The sequence below is a fragment of the Ascaphus truei genome, chromosome 7 (genome assembly GCF_040206685.1).
Source record: "Ascaphus truei isolate aAscTru1 chromosome 7, aAscTru1.hap1, whole genome shotgun sequence".
NCBI lineage: Eukaryota > Metazoa > Chordata > Amphibia > Anura > Ascaphidae > Ascaphus > Ascaphus truei.
In genome coordinates this window covers 42,186,677-42,211,473 of record NC_134489.1, presented here as the reverse complement: position 1 = coordinate 42,211,473, position 24,797 = coordinate 42,186,677, and the positions used below count along the sequence as shown (strand labels likewise).

At 47.2% G+C, this 24,797-nt stretch overlaps 4 protein-coding genes across 4 annotated transcripts; all 4 read left to right on the top strand.

Moving 5' to 3' along the window:
* The first annotated feature begins 5,664 nt into the window (after positions 1 to 5,664).
* LOC142499142 (protein S100-A2-like) lies at positions 5,665 to 7,195 on the top strand. The gene is made up of 3 exons (XM_075608090.1): positions 5,665 to 5,813; positions 6,624 to 6,767; positions 6,962 to 7,195. Exons 2-3 carry the CDS (start codon positions 6,630 to 6,632, stop codon positions 7,088 to 7,090), a joined length of 267 nt encoding a protein of 88 aa, XP_075464205.1. The 5' UTR covers positions 5,665 to 5,813; positions 6,624 to 6,629; the 3' UTR covers positions 7,091 to 7,195.
* Positions 7,196 to 10,198: 3,003 nt separating this feature from the next.
* On the top strand, positions 10,199 to 11,643 carry LOC142499141 (protein S100-A6-like). Its single transcript, XM_075608089.1, has 3 exons — positions 10,199 to 10,353; positions 11,077 to 11,220; positions 11,410 to 11,643. The coding sequence occupies exons 2-3, from the start codon at positions 11,083 to 11,085 to the stop codon at positions 11,557 to 11,559; spliced, it is 288 nt and encodes a 95-aa protein (XP_075464204.1). The 5' UTR covers positions 10,199 to 10,353; positions 11,077 to 11,082; the 3' UTR covers positions 11,560 to 11,643.
* Positions 11,644 to 14,658: 3,015 nt separating this feature from the next.
* On the top strand, positions 14,659 to 16,113 carry LOC142499139 (protein S100-A6-like). Its single transcript, XM_075608088.1, has 3 exons — positions 14,659 to 14,813; positions 15,547 to 15,690; positions 15,880 to 16,113. Exons 2-3 carry the CDS (start codon positions 15,553 to 15,555, stop codon positions 16,027 to 16,029), a joined length of 288 nt encoding a protein of 95 aa, XP_075464203.1. The 5' UTR covers positions 14,659 to 14,813; positions 15,547 to 15,552; the 3' UTR covers positions 16,030 to 16,113.
* A 3,771-nt stretch (positions 16,114 to 19,884) lies between these two features.
* LOC142499138 (protein S100-A6-like) lies at positions 19,885 to 23,167 on the top strand. The gene is made up of 3 exons (XM_075608087.1): positions 19,885 to 20,027; positions 22,616 to 22,759; positions 22,934 to 23,167. The coding sequence occupies exons 2-3, from the start codon at positions 22,622 to 22,624 to the stop codon at positions 23,081 to 23,083; spliced, it is 288 nt and encodes a 95-aa protein (XP_075464202.1). The 5' UTR covers positions 19,885 to 20,027; positions 22,616 to 22,621; the 3' UTR covers positions 23,084 to 23,167.
* Positions 23,168 to 24,797: the final 1,630 nt, after the last annotated feature.

The window sequence follows — 24,797 nt, the reverse complement described above, 5'->3', positions numbered from 1 at the left end:
GACGGCAGGGTTGTGGGTACGCAGTGTGGGATGGCAGGGTTGGGGGTACGCAGTGTGGGACAGCAGGGTTGGGGTTCGCAGTGAAGGATGGCAGGGTTGGGGGTACGCAGTGTGGGATGGCAGGGTTGGGGGTACGATGTGAGGGACGGCAGGGTTGGGGGTACGCAGTGTGGGACAGCAGGGTTGTGGGTACGCAGTGTGGGATGGCAGGGTTGGGGGTACGCAGTGTGGGACGGCAGGGTTGGGGGTACGATGTGAGGGACGGTTGGGGCAGAGCAGAGTGCCTGAGGCATGGGAGTGAAGTCGTGTTTTGGCCGATGGTGTGTGTGTGTGGTTAGCATCGTTGCTCAGTGACTCACAGGCTGGGCGTTGGCTCATCTGTAAACTTTAATAACCAAATCCTCACTTCACAGGGTCCTTTCCGTCTAACAGCTGAAGCTGAAAAAACCCGACTGAAGTGCCCTAAAGCAAACCCTATGAATCTAATATTTATAGGGCGACAGCTGAGACATCACAAACATTCTGCTTGTATATATGCCAGGGCGTATCTAGGAACATTAAACAAGCACTGTACATACAGTATATACGGTATACCTGCAGAGCTCTGAAAAGCTCAGAGGTCCCTGCACGGACTGATACAGAGGGGGGTCTGATCTATATATAATCATTTCCTAAAACCCTAGCCCGGGGCCTGGAGTAAAGTCAGAAACAGATTGCAGATCTGTGCTGCAAAGAGCCCAGAAGGATTTGGGGGCTCACGAGTTAGAGAACAGAAAGAAAAATATATATGTTCTTTTGCAATTCTTTGGGAGGTATTCCCCTCCAGCCCTCAATAATGTCTTGATTGTAGAGGGGGGTGTAATTCCTAGGCTAATTGTATGGAGAGAGCGTTATCCCTGATTCACCCTCCCTGAGTGCAGCACTCCCAGGTTAAATGTGTCATGCAAAGTATTCTCCCAAGCCTTTAATGGTAACATATTCCAATCCCCTTTATCTTAATTCATATCCACAGTTGGGAGAGGAAACTCACTGTTCAGCGTGTGTCCCTCTGCAGCCGGTGGGTGGTTGGAGACCCCCGGTGTGCAGTCCACCCGAAAAATGCACGGAAGTAGATAGAGGTCTGCGTCGCTCCAGCAGAGCAATAAACACGGGCCAACATGTTTCGCTCGGCGAGCGCTGTGCCAAGGTCCCTGAAACATGTTGGCCCATTTTACCTCATTCTTATGATCAAATAAATTTGTCATTTTTCTGGAGTCGCCCTCCCGACCTTGTTTATTGCTCTGGTGGAGCGACGCAGCCCTCTATCTACTTCTGTGCAGATCTGTGCTGAAGCGTTTTGTTTTTGGCACCTTGAGCGAGGAGTCTCCTGTGCCGCTCGGTGGGAGGAACCCCACCCTCTCTAATAGCATGTCTGATATCAGATACAATGTAAGGAACCCCAACCCTCTCTAATAGTGCGTCTGATATCAGATACAATGTAAGGAACCCCAACCCTCTCTAATAGTGCGTCTGATATCAGATACATTGTAAGGAACCCCCAACCCTCTCTAATAGCGCGTCTGAGATCAGATTCAATGTAAGGAACCCCAACCCTCTCTAATAGCGCGTCTGAGATCAGATGCATTGTAAGGAACCCCAACCCTCTCTAATAGTGCGTCTGATATCAGATACATTGTAAGGAACCCCAACCCTCTCTAATAGCGCATCTGATATCAGATACATTGTAAGGAACCCCAACCCTCTCTAATAGCGCGTCTGAGATCAGATACATTGTAAGGAAACCCAACCCTCTCTAATAGCGCATCTGCGATCAGATGCATTGTAAGGAACCCCAACCCTCTCTAATAGCGCGTCTGCGATCAGATGCATTGTAAGGAACCCCAACTCTCTCTAATAGCACGTCTGCGATCAAATGCATTGTAAGGAACCCCAACCCTCTCTAATAGCGTGTCTGGGATCAGATACATTGTAAGGAACCCGAACCCTCTCTAATAGCGCGCCTTAAATCAGATGCATTGTAAGGAACCCCAACCCTCTCTAATAGCGCGCCTGAAATCAGATGCATTGTAAGGAAACCCAGCCCTCTCTAATAGCGCGTCTGAGATCAGATGCATTGTAAGGAACCCCAACCCTCTCTAATAGCGTGTCTGAGATCAGATGCATTGTAAGGAACCCCAACCCTCTCTAATAGCGCGTCTGCGATCAGATGCATTGTAAGGAACCCCAACTCTCTCTAATAGCACGTCTGCGATCAAATGCATTGTAAGGAACCCCAACCCTCTCTAATAGCGTGTCTGGGATCAGATACATTGTAAGGAACCCGAACCCTCTCTAATAGCGCGCCTGAAATCAGATGCATTGTAAGGAACCCCAACCCTCTCTAATAGCGCGCCTGAAATCAGATGCATTGTAAGGAAACCCAGCCCTCTCTAATAGCGCGTCTGAGATCAGATGCAGTGTAAGGAACCCCAACCCTCTCTAATAGCACATCTGAGATCATATACATTGTAAGGAACCCCAACCCTCTCTAATAGCGCGTCTGAGATCAGATGCATTGTAAGGAACCCCGACCCTCTCTAATAGCGCGTCTGAGCTCAGATGCATTATAAGGAACCCCAACCCTCTCTAATAGCGCGTCTGAGATCAGATGCATTGTAAGGAACCCCGACCCTCTCTAATAGCGCGTCTGAGATCAGATACATTGTAAGGAACCCCAACCCTCTCTAATAGCGTGTCTGAGATCAGATGCATTGTAAGGAACCCCAACCCTCTCTAATAGCGCGTCTGAGATCAGATGCATTGTAAGGAACCCCAACCCTCTCTAATAGCGCGTCTGAGATCAGATGCATTGTAATGAACCCCAACCCTCTAATAGCGCGTCTGAGATCAGATGCATTGTAAGGAACCCCAACCCTCGCTAATAGGGTGTCTGAGATCAGATGCATTGTAAGGAACCCCAACCCTCTCTAATAGCGCGTCTGAGATCAGATGCATTCTAAGGACCCCAACCCTCTCTAATAGCGCGTCTGAGATCAGATGCATTGTAAGGAACCCCAACCCTCTCTAATAGCGCGTCTGAGATCAGATGCATTGTAAATTCTTCTGTATTTGGTACAATTTTCACATGACTTGAACATTGCGGGGATGTTAACTGGGGTAGGGGACAGAGGAGAATAAAAGCTCTTGCTACAGTCTAGTGCCTGAAGTGGTGCTAGGGTCAACGAATACACAAATATGCAAATACTTGCCTAGGCAAGGAAAGAGCCCCTGGAAACCAGCACTCACGCTCAACTGTAGGTGTAATGATTGTAATAATAAAACATAACCTTCATTAGGGTATTCAACATAAAATCCTGATGGACAAACATAGACGTGTAAACATCACAGTGATTAAAGCTCAATATGAAACTAGGGAAGGATGGTGAGCACCAGCTAATAAGGGTAAATGCCCCCAATATAGAATTTAATGTCCCGTATAGGAGGGGGAGAATAATGTACACTGTGGTAGCTGTAATGCTCTTAGGTATAGTTCAATACCCAATCCCCAATTCTGGGGGGGGGGGGGGGGGTTGTCAGATCAATCGGTCTGGTGTAAATTTTAAGTAGAATGCTAGGTCATCTAAGGTCCCCAGAGAGTAGAACGCTAGTTCAGCAGAGCAAGTTGAAACTCATCCCGGATGCCCAAACATTGGCGAGATGCAAATAGGTGAGTTCTATTAGGTATTACTCCTGAACGGTAGGTAGCGTCTACTATTGTAACCCAAGTGTTTGCTAATGCAGTAGCCCAGCGTTAGCTGAATCGCGTATCGATAAATTAAAGGAGTGTGCCGATCATAGTTGATTAAACACACATATGTATATGTGACACCAGGAAGGGTAGAAAACCTGCTTTGGTACAAGCTGGTTCAACACACTGGGATCGGATCACCGGTTGGTCTAATTAGAACAGGCGGATCAGATTTCAGGTGAGTGAACAGGTCTGGTTAGCCTCGATGTTGAGGCACTGTATTGTACCCACCAGGATTGGGTAATGAACTAGACCCTAGGCTCCGCTCCGCTGTGACAAACATGCGCTGTCTTTTCAGGTTTTAATTAGGGTGTTTCTCTTGATATCATTAATAAAATGTATTTATTTTGAGCTCTATCCCGAGTGAGTGCATCTGATGGGATTCTTCTCCTTGTTTCTCAGTGTATACCTGTATCCCTGATAGCACTACTTCCAGTCTCCACTCTCATACCACAGTGGCTGAGCGGGGTTACCCCACCTTTTTCTCTCCCCTCCCCTCCCGTATTACTGTATTGTACCCACCAGGATTGGGTAATGAATTAGACCCTAGGCTACGCTTATAGTACTGGCTACAGCAACGCGACCCGTGATGTCACACGTCGCCGTCGCTATAGCGAAAGTTGCATTCTGGTGTGCGATGTCGCTAGCGGCACAGGGCTGTGTGATTGGCTGCTGCCAGTCACGTGGTGCGGTTGTCTCTTAAATCTCAAGATCTTTTGATTACAGCGATTTTGGTTGCGGTGATGTCACATGTCGCTGTCGCGCCCACTATGCAGGGCGGTCCCTACGGACTACATTTAGTTGCTTTGCGGCTGCACGCCGTCACTGTAGCCAGGACTATAAGGGCAGCCTAAGAGCATTACAGCTACCACAGTGTACATTATTCTCCCCCTCCTATACGGGACATTAAATTCTATATTGGGGGCATTTACCCTTATTAGCTGGTGCTCACCATCCTTCCCTAGTTTCATATTGAGCTTTAATCACTGTGATGTTTACACGTCTATGTTTGTCCATCAGGATTTTATGTTGAATACCCTAGTAAAGGTTACGTTTTATTATTGCAATCATTACACCTACAGTTGAGCGTGAGTGCTGGCTTCCAGGGGCTCTTTCCTTGCCTAGGCAAGTATTTGTATATTTGTTACCCCTTTAGGGATGCCTGTGGAACCCCTGTGAAAAAACACTGCCCTAACCTATTGGTTGCAACAGGGGGGCTTCAGCTGCGGCCCCAACCGCTGGCCACCTCAGCAGCCCACTCTCCCTCTCCCCCCAGTACAGAGGGAGCAGACATGTTATTGGGGGGGGATCGTAGCTTCCCACTCCCCGAGCTGCCGAATGACCGCGCTAACCTCTGACTATCAGTGTAAGGAGAGGAGTGGGACGGCATTCACCAGCGCGCCGGCAGTAAGAAGCTGGCCGGAGGGTCGGGGAGAAGCTCAGACCCGTCTCTCTGTGCGCTGCACCATATGTGTATGTATGGATAACACGGCGGCATGTATATCATGTTACCTACCGCTGCTCTCACCAAACAGGCAGAGCGAGGTCAGGCTTAGCGCAGTGTAACAGCTTTCATGTATGTGCCTCACCCGAGGGCCTGACATTCCCGCTCACTCTGACCGCGGCTGCTGTATAATACTTTATCTCCCTGTGCCTCAGGCACCAAACAGATTGCTCTGCGGGGCAGGGACTGTAACATGCTAGGTATTGGGTACAATATTGTCACTGTGAAGTTATTATTACTAGACCTGTATTACACTGCCGCCCCATTCAGCAGTGACGATGGTAAATGTTCAGATTGAGCGGTTTGGGAGGGTCCCGGAAAGGACATTCCATTAAATAAAACAGCACAGCCAATCAGAAGTGGGGAGGAGACACCCCTCCTTGTTCCCCGGACACCCCCTGTTATCCAGAGGATGCTGGGAGAGGGGCAGAGTCAGAGCTGCCTATAAATACTCCAGCCCAGCTTGTGCTGTCACATCTTATCTCTGCCCCTCTCTCCTACTGCTTCTGTCTCATTATCTGGGTAAGTAACAGCACCGGGTCCCCCTGCCCAAAACCGGGCAATGTCAAATCTGTCCCAAACAGGGCAATGTCAAACATGTCCCTGCCCCAAACTGGGCAATGCCAAACCTGCCCCTGGCAGAGACCTGTTGAGCAATGCACAACCCCCCCCCCCTACAGGGCCACCAACAGGTGTTCAGGATATCCCTGCTGCAGAACAGGTGACCCAATCAATGGCTCAGTCTTTGACTTCCTATGCTGAAGCAGGGATATCCGGAACACAACCTGTTGGTGGCCCTTGAGGACTGGAGTGGCCCAGCCCTGCTTTATCCTGTGAAGGACTCTACAGACGGTGAGTGTTTGAGTGGAGTGCCGTGTCCCTGCCACGCGTGTATTGTGCATTGTGCAGCCTTCAATGGTGTGGTCACACGTATGGACATTGGCACCATCAAACCTTCTGAGCTTTTGTATATCTGCCCTTCTGTATTTTTTTTTAATCTTGTTGGATATATCTGGTAAAGTGGCCAACTCCAGTCCTCAAGGGCCACCAACCGGGCAGGTTTTTAGGATGTCTCTGCTTCAGCACAGGTGGCTCAATCATTATAATTGAGTCACCTGTGCTGAAGCAGGGATATCCAGAAAACCTGACCTGTTGGTGGCCCTTGAGGAGTGGAGATGGCCAGTCCTGTTGTAAACAATCTGTGACAACTGTATCACACGCTTCTTCCATTAGATGGTGCCGGGTATAACACCAAATACCTGGCTGCATTAACACCCCGAGCTCCGGGGGTTTTACTGATGTCCCAGCTGAGTTTACCATTTCTCTCCATAGTGAACAATGTCTGGAAACCTGGAGTCATGTATGGGATACGTAATTACAACTTTTAAGAAGTATGCTGGTACTGACAAAGACTCCAGTACTCTGAGCCAGGATGAGCTGTGTGAGATGGTCAAGAAGGAGTTCCCTTCCCTGTGTGTAAGTAACTTATCGGTGCACTGTGTGTGCAAGGAAAATATCATTCTGGCATTCAGTGCAGAGTGTGTGTGTGTGTGTGTGTGTGTTTGTGTACACACACAAACACACACCTTGACCTGACCTTGTGGTGTGGATGTTAGCGATGCCTTAAGTTACTATTTTTCAATATGATTTGTTTATCTTCCTTTGTTTAGAAGAATGAGAAGAAAGATGAAATCCTGAAAGGGATCTTTGGGGGCATGGACAGGGACAAAGACCAGAAAGTGTCCTTCAAGGAGTTTGTCGTCTTCCTGGGCTGCCTCACACTCGCGCTGGGGGAATGACTTTGTTAGCAGAAGAAATGAGGCACAGGGCCAGATAATCCACAGGCTGGGGAATGAGAGGTGCTCATGTAATTATTATCTTCCAATAAAGGTGTAAAACTGGAACACATTGTGTGAGTTCTTCCTTCTCCTGGTGGGGAGAGCCGCCAGGGACAGGGGTCTAATGATTGTACAACCAGTGGCCAAAGTGGCTTTAAACAGCAGTGGTACTTTGCATGATTTTAGAGAATTAGACATTTATTAAACATCAGGATCTTTGCGCTGAACTATAGAAAGAATTGTACAATATTTATGCTAAGGAGATATTTCTACATAAATACATCTTAATGTCTTTAAAAGAAAGTGGCTGTATAAGTGTGAAAATAAAAAGGTGGGAAGCTCGGGATTTGCTGGTAAAGAAGAAGTAGGATTCCAACTTCTACATCACACTGCGGCCCCTGGGTGTATATCATACATTAGGATTGTCCTATAACACTGTAGCCTGAGGGTGAATATTATCATATAACACAGCGGGAGAACCTGAGGATAAATAGAATATCCCATGGGGGAAAGAGCGATAAATATTATTATATTGCACAGGGGAAGCGCCAGAGGATACATATTATATCACACACGGGGGAGGGCCAGAATATAAAAACTATAACTTATTATATCACACAGGGGAAAAGAGGAGGGAGGCTGGAGGATATATATATCACACAGGGTCAGGGGATTGTTTAATAAAAGTAATCCAACATCCCCACACAAACACACAATATACAGGTAGATGTCGTCATTATAATATCATGAGATATTGTGTATTTTAATCCATCTGGTGCTTCAGGGGTTAAAAAGGTACAATTTATTGGGTTTATGACGGGTCCAGGCTTGTCAAGGGTGGGGGCTGCGCTTCAAACAGAACTTAATCAGAATGGGGGGCTATCCTGGATGGCTCACTAGCAGGGACACGTGTTGGTTAGAGGGTCGTAAATGTTAAGCAGAGCTGACTCTACCCGCCTCAAAGCAAACTCCCTGTGTGTGAATAATCGCTGGTAAGATCCAGAGAGGGGTGACCCACAGGTTATGGCCACATTCAAGGACTTTATTAACAATGAGAATATCCTGTGACGTCATCTCCAGAACATGCTAAGAATTACATGTGTGTATCCGTGGCACCGAGTGGCATATAATGATTACAGAAGTGGCATATAATGATTACAGACACGTCAGGTTTTGCAGGTACTGGGGAACAGATGTTAATTTGTCGCTCAGGTTTAGGGGTGTGTGGGGCATTTAGACGGTCATGCTTAGTCTTTTCGCATCCGCCATGAGAGCCTGAATGTATTGATGTTACATAGTAGATGTAATTAGTTAAGTATTCGTTAAGGAAAGTTATGAGGGCGTTTATATATTGAGACAGTATTCAAACATCTTTTTTAAAGGTTTTATTACCCTTCCAATGTCTTCAAACATCACTTTCTCACCAACCTTATCTACAGCTCTGGGTTCTTTTTCTTCCTTTCCTAATCTCTGCTTCAGTCACAGATCCCTTTGTTAATCAGTATTGTGACCTGAGGGAGAGAGGAGAACTCTGGAAAGTCTTACTATATCAATTGTTAGTTCAAATAAAAAAAAGGTATACCCTAATACTCAAGTACTCATTTATTCTGCACTGCATATATATGTACATACACACACACTGTATATAGACAGACAGGCAGACAGCTAAACAGGAGCAGGGAAAGTATGAAACAATTGAAGTGTACCAAAGAGATACACAAGGAGATAAATCCTATACGTGGCTCGTCCCACGGATTAGTAAATGTTGATTTGAGATAGATTAGTAAAACGTAACGTTTATTGTAACAGAGTACAAACACGTACCATAAAATAAAGTGTTATACAAACAGCCCATTACGTTTGTAACAAATGGAATTTGTACATGAAAGCGCAAGGAGGATAATACAGCGACAGAAAAAGATGAAACATAATGATAAAGGTTTAACCCATTCATCGCAAAAGATGAAACAATACAGGAGGTGGAGCCACAGAGAGAATGGAATATCTAGCGCGCAGAGCTTACCATCTACCGGCTCTGTCCTGATTTCATTTTCAAATTACTTAAAAATTGCAGGGACCTCTTTAGGGGCGCCCACTGAACCGCTGTGGAAAAACACTGCCCTAACCCATTGGTTGCAACAGGCGGCCCGGGGGGCTTTACCTGTGGCCCCCAGCCGCTCGCTCTCCCTCTCCCCCCAGTACAGAGGGAGTGGAGATGTTAACCTCTCATTGTCAGTGTAAGGCAGTGTTTCCCAACTCCAGTCCTCAGGGAACCCCAACAGGTCAGGTCTTAAGGATATCCCTGCTCCAGCACAGGTGGGCCAGTCAGCGACTGAGCCACCTGTGCTGGAGCAGGGATATCCTTAAGACCTGACCTGTTGGGGTTCCCCGAGGACTGGAGTTGGGAAACACTAGTGTAAGGAGAGGGGTGGGACGGCATTCACCGGCAGTAAGAAGCTGGCCGGAGGGTCGGGGAGAAGCTCAGACCCGTCTCTCTGTGCGCTGCACCATATGTGTATGTACTGTATGGATAACACGGCGGCATGTATATCATGTTACCTACCGCTGCTCTCACCAAACAGGCAGAGCGAGGTCAGGCTTAGCGCAGTGTAACAGCTTTCATGTATGTGCCTCACCCGAGGGCCTGACATTCCCGCTCACTCTGACCGCGGCTGCTGTATAATTATTTACAACATTGGAACTATAGCAAATCTGCACAATGCTGACGTCACCATACTCAGGAGAGACCCTCCAAAAATTAACCCTGCAATAACTGTGATGCAGGGGAGCCTGGTTCCAATCTTGGAGTCACCGCTTTGCGTTACCACAGGCCAGTCCCTTTATCTCCCTGTGCCTCAGGCACCAAACAGTTGCTCTGCGGGGCAGGAACTGTAACATGCTAGGTACTGGGTACAATATTGTCACTGTGAAGTTATTATTACTAGACCTGTATTACACTGCCGCCCCATTCAGCAGTGACGATGGTAAATGTTCAGATTGAACGGTTTGGGAGGGTCCCGGAAAGGACATTCCATTGAATAAAACAGCACAGCCAATCAGAAGTGAGGAGAGACACCCCTCCTTGTTCCCCGGACACCCCCTGTTATCCAGAGGATGCAGGGAGAGGGGCAGAGTCAGAGCTGCCTATAAATACTCCAGCCCAGCTTGTGCTGTCACATCTTATCTCTGCCCCTCTCTCCTACTGCTCCTGTCTCATTATCTGGGTAAGTAACAGCACCGGCTCCCCCAGGGCAATGCCAAACCTCCCCCTGCCCCAAACTGGGCAATGCCAAACCTGCCCCTGGCAGAGACCTGTTGAGCAATGCACAACCTCCCCCCCCTACAGGGCCACCAACAGGTGTTCAGGATATCCCTGCTGCAGAACAGGTGACCCAATCAATGGCTCAGTTTTTGACTGCACTTCCTATGCTGAAGCAGAGATATCCGGAACACAACCTGTTGGTGGCCCTTGACAACTGGAGTGGCCCAGCCCTCCTTTATCCTTTGAAGGACTCTACAGAAGGTGAGTGTTTGAGTGGAGTGCCGTGTCCCTGCCACGCGTGCATTATTCGGCCTTCAATGGTGTGGCCCCACGTATGGACATTGAATCTTCTCAGCTTTTGTATATCTGCCCTTCTGTATTTTTTTCTTATCTTGTTGGATATATCTGGTAAAGTGGCCAACTCCAGTCCTCAAGGGCCACGAACAGGGCAGGTTTTTAGGATGTCCCTGCTTCAGCACAGGTGGCTCAGTCATTTTAATTGAGCCACATGTGCTGAAGCAGGGATATCCAGAAAACCGGACCTGTTGGTGGCCCTTGAGGAGTGGAGATGGCCAGTCCTGTTGTAAACAATCTGTGACAAATGTATCACACCTGGCTGCATTAATACACAGAGGCCTGGGGGTTTTACTGATGTCCCAGCTGAGTTTACCATTTCTCTCCATAGTGAACAATGTCTGGAAACCTGGAGTCATGTATGGGATACGTAATTACAACTTTTAAGAAGTATGCTGGTACTGACAAAGACTCCAGTACTCTGAGCCAGGATGAGCTGTGTGAGATGGTCAAGAAGGAGTTCCCTTCCCTGTGTGTAAGTAACTTATCGGTGCACTGTGTGTGCAAGGAAAATATCATTCTGGCATTTAATGCCATGTGTGTGTGTTTGTGTACACACACACACAAACACACACACTCCTTGACCTGACCTTGTGGTGTGGATGTTAGCGATGCCTTTACTTACTATGCTACAATATGATTTGTTGTATTTTCCTTTGTTTAGAAGAATGAGAAGAAAGATCAAATCCTGAAAGGGATCTTTGGGGACATGGACATGGACGGAGACCAGAAAGTGTCCTTCAAGGAGTTTGTCGTCTTCCTGGGCTGCCTCACACTCGCGCTGGAGGAATGCCTTGGTGGGAAGAAGAAATGAGGCACAGGGCCAGATAATCCACAGGCTGGGGAATGAGAGGAGCTCATGTAATTATTATCTTCCAATAAAGATGTAAAACTGGAACACATTGTGTGAGTTCTTCCTTCTCCTGGTGGGGAGAGCAGCCAGGGACAGGGGTCTAATGATTGTACAACCAGTGGCCAAAAGTGGCGTTAAACAGCAGTGGTACTTTGCATGATTTTAGAGAATTAGACATGTATTAAACATCAGGATCTTTGCGCTGAACTATAGAAAGAATTGGACAATATTTATGCTAAGGAGATATTTCTACATAAATACATATTAATGTCTTTAAAAGAAAGTGGCTGTATAAGTGTGAAAATAAAAAGGTGGGAAGCTCGGGATTTGCTGGTAAAGAAGAAGTAGGATTCCAACTTCTACATCACACTGCGGCCCCTGGGTGTATATCATACATTAGGATTGTCCTATAACACTGTAGCCTGAGGGTGAATATTATCATATAACACAGCGGGAGAACCTGATAAATAGAAGATCCCACAGGGGAAAGGGGATAAATATTATTATATTGCACAGGGGAAGCACCAGAGGATACATATTATATCACACACGGGGAGGGCCAGAATATAAAACTATAACTTATTATATCACACAGGGGAAAGGAGGAGGGGGCTGGAGGATATATATATCACACAGGGTCAGGGGATTGTTTAATAAAAGTAATCCAACATCCCCACACAAACACACAATATACAGGTAGATGCCGTCATTATAATATCATGAGATATTGTGTATTTTAATCTATCTGGTGCTTCAGGGTTAAAAAGGTACAACTTGGGTTTGAAAATACCATGTATTGGGTTTATGACAGGTCCAGGCTTGTCAAGGGTGGGGGCTGCGCTTCAAACAAAACTTAATCAGAATGGGGGGCTATCCTTAATGGCTCACTAGCAGGGACACGTGTTGGTTAGAGGGTCGTAAATGTTAAGCAGAGCTGACTCTACCCGCCTCAAAGCAAACTCCCTGTGTGTGAATAATCGCTGGTAAGATCCAGAGAGAGGTGCCCCACAGGTTATGGCCACATTCAAGGACTTTATTAACAATGAGAATATCCTGTGACGTCATCTCCAGAACATGCTAAGAATTACATGTGTGTATCCGTGGCACCGAGTGGCATATAATGATTACAGAAGTGGCATATAATGATTACAGACACGTCAGGTTTTGCAGGTACTGGGGAACAGATGTTAATTTGTCGCTCAGGTTTAGGGGTGTGTGGGGCATTTAGACGGTCATGCTTAGTCTTTTCGCATCCGCCATGAGAGCCTGAATGTATTGATGTTACATAGTAGATGTAATTAGTTAAGTATTCGTTAAGGAAAGTTATGAGGGCGTTTATATATTGAGACAGTATTCAAACATCTTTTTTAAAGGTTTTATTACCCTTCCAATGTCTTCAAACATCACTTTCTCACCAACCTTATCTACAGCTCTGGGTTCTTTTTCTTCCTTTCCTAATCTCTGCTTCAGTCACAGATCCCTTTGTTAATCAGTATTGTGACCTGAGGGAGAGAGGAGAACTCTGGAAAGTCTTACTATATCAATTGTTAGTTCAAATAAAAAAAAGGTATACCCTAATACTCAAGTACTCATTTATTCTGCACTGCATATATATGTACATACACACACACTGTATATAGACAGACAGGCAGACAGCTAAACAGGAGCAGGGAAAGTATGAAACAATTGAAGTGTACCAAAGAGATACACAAGGAGATAAATCCTATACGTGGCTCGTCCCACGGATTAGTAAATGTTGATTTGAGATAGATTAGTAAAACGTAACGTTTATTGTAACAGAGTACAAACACGTACCATAAAATAAAGTGTTATACAAACAGCCCATTACGTTTGTAACAAATGGAATTTGTACATGAAAGCGCAAGGAGGATAATACAGCGACAGAAAAAGATGAAACATAATGATAAAGGTTTAACCCATTCATCGCAAAAGATGAAACAATACAGGAGGTGGAGCCACAGAGAGAATGGAATATCTAGCGCGCAGAGCTTACCATCTACCGGCTCTGTCCTGATTTCATTTTCAAATTACTTAAAAATTGCAGGGACCTCTTTAGGGGCGCCCACTGAACCGCTGTGGAAAAACACTGCCCTAACCCATTGGTTGCAACAGGCGGCCCGGGGGGCTTTACCTGTGGCCCCCAGCCGCTCGCTCTCCCTCTCCCCCCAGTACAGAGGGAGTGGAGATGTTAACCTCTCATTGTCAGTGTAAGGCAGTGTTTCCCAACTCCAGTCCTCAGGGAACCCCAACAGGTCAGGTCTTAAGGATATCCCTGCTCCAGCACAGGTGGGCCAGTCAGCGACTGAGCCACCTGTGCTGGAGCAGGGATATCCTTAAGACCTGACCTGTTGGGGTTCCCCGAGGACTGGAGTTGGGAAACACTAGTGTAAGGAGAGGGGTGGGACGGCATTCACCGGCAGTAAGAAGCTGGCCGGAGGGTCGGGGAGAAGCTCAGACCCGTCTCTCTGTGCGCTGCACCATATGTGTATGTACTGTATGGATAACACGGCGGCATGTATATCATGTTACCTACCGCTGCTCTCACCAAACAGGCAGAGCGAGGTCAGGCTTAGCGCAGTGTAACAGCTTTCATGTATGTGCCTCACCCGAGGGCCTGACATTCCCGCTCACTCTGACCGCGGCTGCTGTATAATTATTTACAACATTGGAACTATAGCAAATCTGCACAATGCTGACGTCACCATACTCAGGAGAGACCCTCCAAAAATTAACCCTGCAATAACTGTGATGCAGGGGAGCCTGGTTCCAATCTTGGAGTCACCGCTTTGCGTTACCACAGGCCAGTCCCTTTATCTCCCTGTGCCTCAGGCACCAAACAGTTGCTCTGCGGGGCAGGAACTGTAACATGCTAGGTACTGGGTACAATATTGTCACTGTGAAGTTATTATTACTAGACCTGTATTACACTGCCGCCCCATTCAGCAGTGACGATGGTAAATGTTCAGATTGAACGGTTTGGGAGGGTCCCGGAAAGGACATTCCATTGAATAAAACAGCACAGCCAATCAGAAGTGAGGAGAGACACCCCTCCTTGTTCCCCGGACACCCCCTGTTATCCAGAGGATGCAGGGAGAGGGGCAGAGTCAGAGCTGCCTATAAATACTCCAGCCCAGCTTGTGCTGTCACATCTTATCTCTGCCCCTCTCTCCTACTGCTCCTGTCTCATTATCTGGGTAAGTAACAGCACCGGCTCCCCCTGCCCCAAACAGGGCAATGCCAAACCTCCCCCTGCCCCAAACTGGGCAATGCCAAACCTGCCCCTGGCAGAGACCTGTTGAGCAATGCACAACCTCCCCCCCCTACAGGGCCACCAACAGGTGTTCAGGATATCCCTGCTGCAGAACAGGTGACCCAATCAATGGCTCAGTTTTTGACTGCACTTCCTATGCTGAAGCAGAGATATCCGGAACACAACCTGTTGGTGGCCCTTGACAACTGGAGTGGCCCAGCCCTCCTTTATCCTTTGAAGGACTCTACAGAAGGTGAGTGTTTGAGTGGAGTGCCGTGTCCCTGCCACGCGTGCATTATTCGGCCTTCAATGGTGTGGCCCCACGTATGGACATTGAACCTTCTCAGCTTTTGTATATCTGCCCTTCTGTATTTTTTTCTTATCTTGTTGGATATATCTGGTAAAGTGGCCAACTCCAGTCCTCAAGGGCCACGAACAGGGCAGGTTTTTAGGATGTCCCTGCTTCAGCACAGGTGGCTCAGTCATTTTAATTGAGCCACATGTGCTGAAGCAGGGATATCCAGAAAACCGGACCTGTTGGTGGCCCTTGAGGAGTGGAGATGGCCAGTCCTGTTGTAAACAATCTGTGACAAATGTATCACACCTGGCTGCATTAATACACAGAGGCCTGGGGGTTTTACTGATGTCCCAGCTGAGTTTACCATTTCTCTCCATAGTGAACAATGTCTGGAAACCTGGAGTCATGTATGGGATACGTAATTACAACTTTTAAGAAGTATGCTGGTACTGACAAAGACTCCAGTACTCTGAGCCAGGATGAGCTGTGTGAGATGGTCAAGAAGGAGTTCCCTTCCCTGTGTGTAAGTAACTTATCGGTGCACTGTGTGTGCAAGGAAAATATCATTCTGGCATTTAATGCCATGTGTGTGTGTTTGTGTACACACACACACAAACACACACACTCCTTGACCTGACCTTGTGGTGTGGATGTTAGCGATGCCTTTACTTACTATGCTACAATATGATTTGTTGTATTTTCCTTTGTTTAGAAGAATGAGAAGAAAGATCAAATCCTGAAAGGGATCTTTGGGGACATGGACATGGACGGAGACCAGAAAGTGTCCTTCAAGGAGTTTGTCGTCTTCCTGGGCTGCCTCACACTCGCGCTGGAGGAATGCCTTGGTGGGAAGAAGAAATGAGGCACAGGGCCAGATAATCCACAGGCTGGGGAATGAGAGGAGCTCATGTAATTATTATCTTCCAATAAAGATGTAAAACTGGAACACATTGTGTGAGTTCTTCCTTCTCCTGGTGGGGAGAGCAGCCAGGGACAGGGGTCTAATGATTGTACAACCAGTGGCCAAAAGTGGCGTTAAACAGCAGTGGTACTTTGCATGATTTTAGAGAATTAGACATGTATTAAACATCAGGATCTTTGCGCTGAACTATAGAAAGAATTGGACAATATTTATGCTAAGGAGATATTTCTACATAAATACATATTAATGTCTTTAAAAGAAAGTGGCTGTATAAGTGTGAAAATAAAAAGGTGGGAAGCTCGGGATTTGCTGGTAAAGAAGAAGTAGGATTCCAACTTCTACATCACACTGCGGCCCCTGGGTGTATATCATACATTAGGATTGTCCTATAACACTGTAGCCTGAGGGTGAATATTATCATATAACACAGCGGGAGAACCTGATAAATAGAAGATCCCACAGGGGAAAGGGGATAAATATTATTATATTGCACAGGGGAAGCACCAGAGGATACATATTATATCACACACGGGGAGGGCCAGAATATAAAACTATAACTTATTATATCACACAGGGGAAAGGAGGAGGGGGCTGGAGGATATATATATCACACAGGGTCAGGGGATTGTTTAATAAAAGTAATCCAACATCCCCACACAAACACACAATATACAGGCAGATGCCGTCATTATAATATCATGAGATATTGTGTATTTTAATCTATCTGGTGCTTCAGGGTTAAAAAGGTACAACTTGGGTTTGAAAATACCATGTATTGGGTTTATGACAGGTCCAGGCTTGTCAAGGGTGGGGGCTGCGCTTCAAACAAAACTTAATCAGAATGGGGGGCTATCCTGGATGGCTCACTAGCAGGGACACGTGTTGGTTAGAGGGTCGTAAATGTTAAGCAGAGCTGACTCTACCCGCCTCAAAGCAAACTCCCTGTGTGTGAATAATCGCTGGTAAGATCCAGAGAGGGGTGACCCACAGGTTATGGCCACATTCAAGGACTTTATTAACAATGAGAATATCCTGTGATGTCATCTGCGGAACATGCGAAGAATTACATGCGTGTATCCGTGGCACCGAGTGGCATATAATGATTACAGAAGTGGCATATAATGATTACAGACACGTCAGGTTTTGCAGGTACTGGGGAACAGATGTTAATTTGTCGCTCAGGTTTAGGGGTGTGTGGTGCATTTAGACGGTCATGCTTAGTCTTTTCACATCCGCCATGAGAGCCTGAATGTCTTGATGTTACATAGTAGATGTAATTAGCTAAGTATTAGTTAAGGAAAGTTATGAGGGCGTTTATATATTGAGACAGTATTCAAACATCGTTTGTAAAGGTTTTATTACCCTTCCAATGTCTTCAAACATCACGTTCTCACCAACCTTATCTACAGCTCTGGGTTCTTTTTCTCCTTTCCTAATCTCTGCTTCAGTCACAGATCCCTTTGTTAATCAGTATTGTGACCTGAGGAAGAGGGGAGAACTCTGGAAAGCTGGTCTTTCTATATCAATTGTTACTTCAAATAAAAAAAGGTATCCCCTAATACTCAAGTACAGTACTCATTTATTCTGCACTGCATATATATGTACATACATACACACACACTGTATATAGACAGACAGGCAGACAGCTAAACAGGAGCAGGGAAAGGATGAAACAATTGAAGTGTACCAAAGAGATACACAGGGAGTTAAATCCTATACGTGGCTCGTCCCACGGATTAGTAAATGTTGATTTGAGATAGATTAGTAAAATGTAACGTTTATTGTAACAGAGTACAAACACGTACCATAAAATAAAGTGTTATACAAACAGCCCATTACGTTTGTAACAACTGGAATTAGTACATGAAAGCGCGAGGAGGATAATACAGCGACAGAAAAAGATGAAACAATACAGGAGGTGGAGCCACAGAGAGAATGGAATATCTAGCGCGCAGAGCTTACCATCTACCGGCTCTGTCCTGATTTCATTTTCAAATTACTTAAAAATTGCAGGGACCTCTTTAGGGGCGCCCACTGAACCCCTGTGGAAAAACACTGCCCTAATCCATTGGTTGCAACAGGCGGCCCGGGGGGCTTTACCTGTGGCCCCCAGCCGCTTGCTCTCCCCCCCAGTACAGAGGGAGTGGAGATGTTAACCTCTCATTGTCAGTGGGCAGTGTTTCCCAACTTCAGTCCTCAGGGAACCCCAACAGGTCAGGTCTTAAGGATTTCCCTGCTCCAGCACAGGTGGGCCAGTCAGCGACTGAGTCACCTGTGCTGGAGCAGGGATATCCTTAAGACCTGACCTGTTGGGGTTCCCTGAGGACTGGAGTTGGGAAACACTAGTGTAAGGAGAGGAGTGGGACAGCATTCACCGGCAGTAAGAAGCTGGCCGGAGGGTCGGGGAGAAGCTCAGACCCGTCTCTCTGTGCGCTGCACCATATGTGTATGTATGTATACATATATCTCTCTGTCCCTCTGTGCGCTGCACCATATGTGTATGTATGTATACATATATCTCTCTGTCCCTCTGTGCGCTGCACCATATGTATATGTATGTATACATATATCTCTCTGTCCCTCTGTGCGCTGCACCATATGTATATGTATACATATATCTCTCTGTCCCTCTGTGCGCTGCTCCATATGTATATGTATGTATACATATATCTCTCTGTCCCTCTGTGCGCTGCACCATATGTGTATGTATGTATACATATATCTCTCTGTCCCTCTGTGCGCTGCACCATATGTGTATGTATGTATCCATATATCTCTCTGTCCCTCTGTGCGCTGCTCCATATGTATATGTATGTATACATATATCTCTCTGTCCCTCTGTGCGCTGCACCATATGTGTATGTATGTATACATATATCTCTCTGTCCCTCTGTGCGCTGCTCCATATGTATATGTATGTATACATATATCTCTCTGTCCCTCTGTGCGCTGCACCATATGTATATGTATGTATACATATATCTCTCTGTCCCTCTGTGCGCTGCACCATATGTATATGTATGTATACATATATCTCTCTGTCCCTCTGTGCGCTGCACCATATGTATATGTATGTATACATATATCTCTCTGTCCCTCTGTGCGCTGCACCATATGTATATGTATACATATATCTCTCTGTCTCTCTGTGCGCTGCACAATATGTATGTATGGATAACCTGGCGGCATGTATATCATGTTACCTACCGCTGCTCTCACCAAACAGGCAGAGCGAGGCCAGGCTTAGCGCCGTGTAACAGCTTTCATGTATGCGCCTCTCACCCGCGGGCCTGACACACCCTGCTGAGCTGCAGCGCGCCCAGACCTGCACCCGGGGATATTCCCGCTCACTCTGCGCGCGGCTGCAGTGTGTAATTACTTACAACTATAGCAAATCTGCACAATGCTGACGTCACCACACTCAGGAGAGACCCTCCAAAAATGAACCCTGCAATAACTGTGATGCAGGGGAGCCTGGTTCCCATCCTGGAGTCACCGCTTTGCGTTACCACAGGCCAGTCCCTTTATCTCTCTGTGCCCCAGGCACCAAACAGATTGCTCTGCGGGGCAGGGACTGTAACATGCGAGGTACTGTGCGGGGTACTGGGTACCATATTGTTATTGTGAAGTTATTATTTATTATTTATTATTAGACCTGTATTACACTGCCGCCCCATTCAGCAGTGAAGATGTTAAATGTTCAGATTGAACGGTTTGGGAGGGTCCCGGAAAAGACATTCCATTAAGTCAAGTAAAACAGCAGCAGCCAATCAAAAGTGAGGAGAGACACCCCTCCTTGTTCCCCGGACACCCCCTGTTATCCAGAGGATGCAGGGAGAGGGGCAGAGTCAGAGCTGCCTATAAATACTCCAGCCCAGCTTGTGCTGTCACATCTTATCTCTGCCCCTCTCTCCTACTGCTCCTGTCTCATTATCTGGGTAAGTAACAGCACCGGCTCCCCCTGCCCCAAACAGGGCAATGCCAAACCTCCCCCTGCCCCAAACAGGGCAATGCCAAACCTCCCCCTGCCCCAAACAGGGCAATGCCAAACCTGCCCCTGCCCCAAACTGGGCAATGCCAAACCTGCCCCAAACTGGGCAATGCCAAACCTGCCCCAAACAGGGCAATGCCAAACCTGCCCCTGCCCCAAACTGGGCAATGCCAAACCTGCCCCTGCCTCAAACTGGGCAATGCCAAACTTGCCCCTGCCCCAAACAGGGCAATGCCAAACCTCCCCCTGCCCCAACAGGGCAATGCCAAACCTGCCCCTGCCCCAAACTGGGCAATGCCAAACTTGCCCCTGCCCCAAACAGGGCAATGCCAAACCTCCCCCTGCCCCAACAGGGCAATGCTAAACCTCCCCCTGGAAGAGACCCGCAGAGAAATGCACAATCTCCCCCTGGCAGAGTCCTGCAGAGCAATGCACAACCTCCCCCTGGCAGAGACCCACAGAGCAATGCACAACCTCCCCCTGGCAGAGACCCGCGGAGCAATGCACAACCTCCCCCTGGCAGAGTCCTGCAGAGCAATGCAGAACCTCCCCCTGGCAGAGTCCTGCAGAGCAATGCACAACCTCCCCCCCGGCAGAGACCTGCAGAGCAATGCACAACCTCCCCCTGACCGAGACCCGCAGAGCAATGCACAACCTCCCTGACCAAGACCCGCAGAGCAATGCACAACCTCCCCCTGGCAGAGACCCGCAGAGCAATGCACAATCTCCCCCTGGCAGAGACCCACAGAGCAATGCACAACCTCCCCCTGGCAGAGACCCGCAGAGCAATGCACAACCTCCCCCCTGGCAGAGACCCACAGAGCAATGCACAACCTCCCCCTGGCAGAGACCCGTAGAGCAATGCACAACCTCCCCCCGGCCGAGACCCGCAGAGCAATGCATAACCTCCCCCTGGCAGAGACCCGCAGAGCAATGCACAACCTCTCTTATAAATACTGAGTCCTGAGGCTTGAAATCTGCAGCACGTCGCAAACTTTTCCTATTCTCTATAGCTGAGGTTCCTAACTTCAGTCCTCAAGGGCCACCAACCAGTTAGGTTTCAGGAGATCCCTGCTTCAGCACAGGTGGCTCAATCATTGACTGAGCCACTTGTGCTGAAGCAGGGATATCCTGAATACCTGACTTGTTGGTGGCCCTTGAGGACTGGAGTCGGCTCCCCTGCCCTAGAGGTAACAGCAAATTGCTTCTCTGCTGCCGGAGACACACTGCCAATATCGTTGCAGAAGAGAAAGAGAGAGGAACACCCCCCCCCTCCCCTGGCAGAGAGGTGTGTGTGTGTGTGTGTGTGTGTGTGTGTGTGTGTGTGTGTGTGTTACACTGGGGATCCGGACTTGGACGGTTTCACACAGCAGTGACTCAGCCTCATAAGATTTCCGTCTGTGCTGGAAACTGCGTAGGCGTTTGGGCGCGCAACAGAAATGTATTTGGTGAAAACCGTTGTATCTCCGCTGACCGCTAAGGGTGGCCGGGGAGATGGACAGAAGCCTCCTAGCGAGACACAGGCACACCGACACGCCTCTGTATATAAGGAGTCCAGTGTCATTTTAGCCCTTTTCCATTGCAACACAAATCTGATGCTGAAGGTGTAACGGGACACTTGAGCCCGGGGAGGGGACCGGGGAGGGACCCGGGGAGGGACCTGGGCGTCCCACAACACAAATCAGCCCGGCAGCTATTGGGCACAACACGTGGGGTTTGCAAAGTTTCCCCTGGTCTTTGCTCTGAGAGATGATCAGTGCGGTGACTGCACTCGTATGTTTATGTCTGAGTTGGGTAGTGAAGGGTTAACGGTCACTTCTCACCAGCTAGCAACGTTCCGTGTTGTGGAGACTGGTATCGCACCAAAGAAAGGACAACGCCCGTGTGGGAGGGGGCACAGGGACGGCCCTGCGGGGCACAGCCTTCCTCTCAAACACCCACCCTCTGCAGATTCCTTCACAGGATAAAGCGGGTTGGGGGGCAACTCCAGCCCTCAAGGGCCACCAACAGGTCAGGTTTTCAGTATATACCTGCTTCAGCACAAGTGGCTCAGTCTGTGACTGCACCCCTTGTGCTGAAGCAGGGATATCCTGAACACTTGACCTATAAATGGTGTGCCCTCACGTATGGACATTGGCCCTATTGAACCTTCTGAGCTTTTGTATATCTGCCCTTCCGTATTTGTTCTTATCTCTCTTGGATTTATCTGGTAAAGTGGCCAACTCCAGTCCTCAAGAGCCACCAATAGGGCAAGTTTTAAGGATATCACTGCTTCAGCACAGGTGGCCCAATCAGTGGCTCAGTCATTATTGAGCCACCTGTGCTGAAGCAGGGATATATGTAAAACCTGGCCTGTTGGTTGCCTTTGAGGAGTGAAAATGGCCAGTCCTGTGGTAAACAATCTGTGACAAATGTATCACACGCTTCTTCCATTAGATGGTGCTGGGTATAACACCAAATACCTGGCTGCATTAATACATAGAGGCCTGGGGGTTTTACTGATGTCCCAGCTGAGTTTACCATTTCTCTCCATAGTGAACAATGTCTGGAAACCTGGAGTCATGTATGGGATACGTAATTACAACTTTTAAGAAGTATGCTGGTAGTGACAAAGACTCCAGTACCCTGAGCCAGGATGAGCTGTGTGAGATGGTCAAGAAGGAGTTCCCTTCCCTGTGTGTAAGTAACATGCAATCCCCCCCTATCTGTGCACTAACACCACAAGGTCAGGTCAAGACGTATGTACGTACATGCAAACACACAAACTCCTTGACTTGCCCATGTGATGTGGATGTTAGCGATGCCGTTACTTACTATGCTACAATATGATTTGTTGTATCTTCCTTTGTTTAGAAGAATGAGAAGAAAGATCAAATCCTGAAAGGGATCTTTGGGAGCATGGACATGGACGGAGACCAGAAAGTGTCCTTCAAGGAGTTTGTCGTCTTCCTTGGCTGCCTCACACTCGCGCTGGAGGAATGCCTTGGTGAGAAGAAGAAATGAGGCACAGGGCCAGATAATCCACAGGCTGGGAAATGAGAGGAGCTCATGTAATTATTATCTTCCAATAAAGATGTAAAACTGGAACACACTGTGTGAGTTCTTCCTTCTCCTGGTGGGGAGAGCAGCCAGGGACAGGGGTCTAATGATTGTACAACCAGTGGCCAAAAGTGGCTTTAAACAGCAGTGGTACTTTGCATGATTTCAGAGAATTAGACATTTATTAAACATCAGGATCTTTGCGCTGTACTATAGAAAGAATTGTACAATATTTATGCTAAGGAGATATTTCTACATAAATACATCTTAATGTCTTTAAAAGAAAGTGGCTTTATAAGTGTGAAAATAAAAAGGTGGGAAGCTCGGGATTTGCTGGTAAAGAAGAAGTAGGATTCCAACTTCTACATCACACTGCGGCCCCTGGGTGTATATCATACATTAGGATTGTCCTATAACACTATAGCCTGAGGGTGAATGTTATCATATAACACAGCGGGAGAACCTGAGGATAAATAGAATATCCCACAGGGGAAAGGGGGATAAATATTATTATATTGCACAGGGGAAGCGCCGGAAGATACATATTATATCACACACACGGTGGAGGGCCAGAATATAAAAACTATAACTTATTATAACACACCACAGGGGAAAGGGGGAGGGGGGGCTGGAGGATATATATATATATATATATATATTTATATATATATATATATCACACAGGGTCAGGGGATTGTTTAATAAAAGTAATCCAACATCCACACACAAACACACAATATACAGGTAGATGCCGTCATAATATCATGAGATATTGTGTATTTTAATCCATCTGGTGCTTCAGGGGTTAAAAAGGTACAAGTTGGGTTTGAAAATACCATGTATTGGGTTTATAACAGGTCCAGTCTTGTCAAGGGTGGGGGCTGCGCACAATATACGCCTTTTTCTGTACCTGTCATGGCATTGCTTCACCACCAGAGAGAGACATTGTACCAACCACAGCAAAGTCATGGAAATAGGTGTGACTCATTATCATGTTACTTTTGGATAGAGCTGAAATCTCTCTCCCCTCTCTCTCTCTCTCCCCCCCCCCATCCCACCCCCAACAGGGAAACGATTTAACAATTGAAGTGTACCAAAGCGTTACACAGGGAGTTAAATCCTATACGTGGCGCGTCCCACGGATTAGTAAATGTTGATTTGAGATAGATTAGTAAAACGTAACATTTATTGTAACAGAGTACAAACACGTACCATAAAATAAAGTGTTATACAAACAGCCCATTACGTTTGTAACAAATGGAATTTGTACATGAAAGCGCGAGGATGATAATACAGCGACAGAAAAAGATGAAACATAATGATAAAGGTTTAACCCATTCATCGCAAAAGATGAAACAATACAGGAGGTGGAGCCACAGAGAGAATGGAATATCTAGCGCGCAGAGCTTACCATCTACCGGCTCTGTCCTGATTTCATTTTCAACTTACCTGAAAATTGCAGGGACCCCTTTAGGGGCGCCCACTGAAGCCATGTTGAAAACGCTGCCCTAACCAGGGTTGCCACCACTCCGGGTTTGACCCGGAGACTACGGGTTTTGGCCACGTATCTCCGGCCTTACCTTGTAGACCTACGGGTGGCGATGTCCTCCCGTTATCTGCTACTGCAGCCCCTTTTAATATGGCTGCCATTTGATGTTCCGTGTCCATGACAACGGGA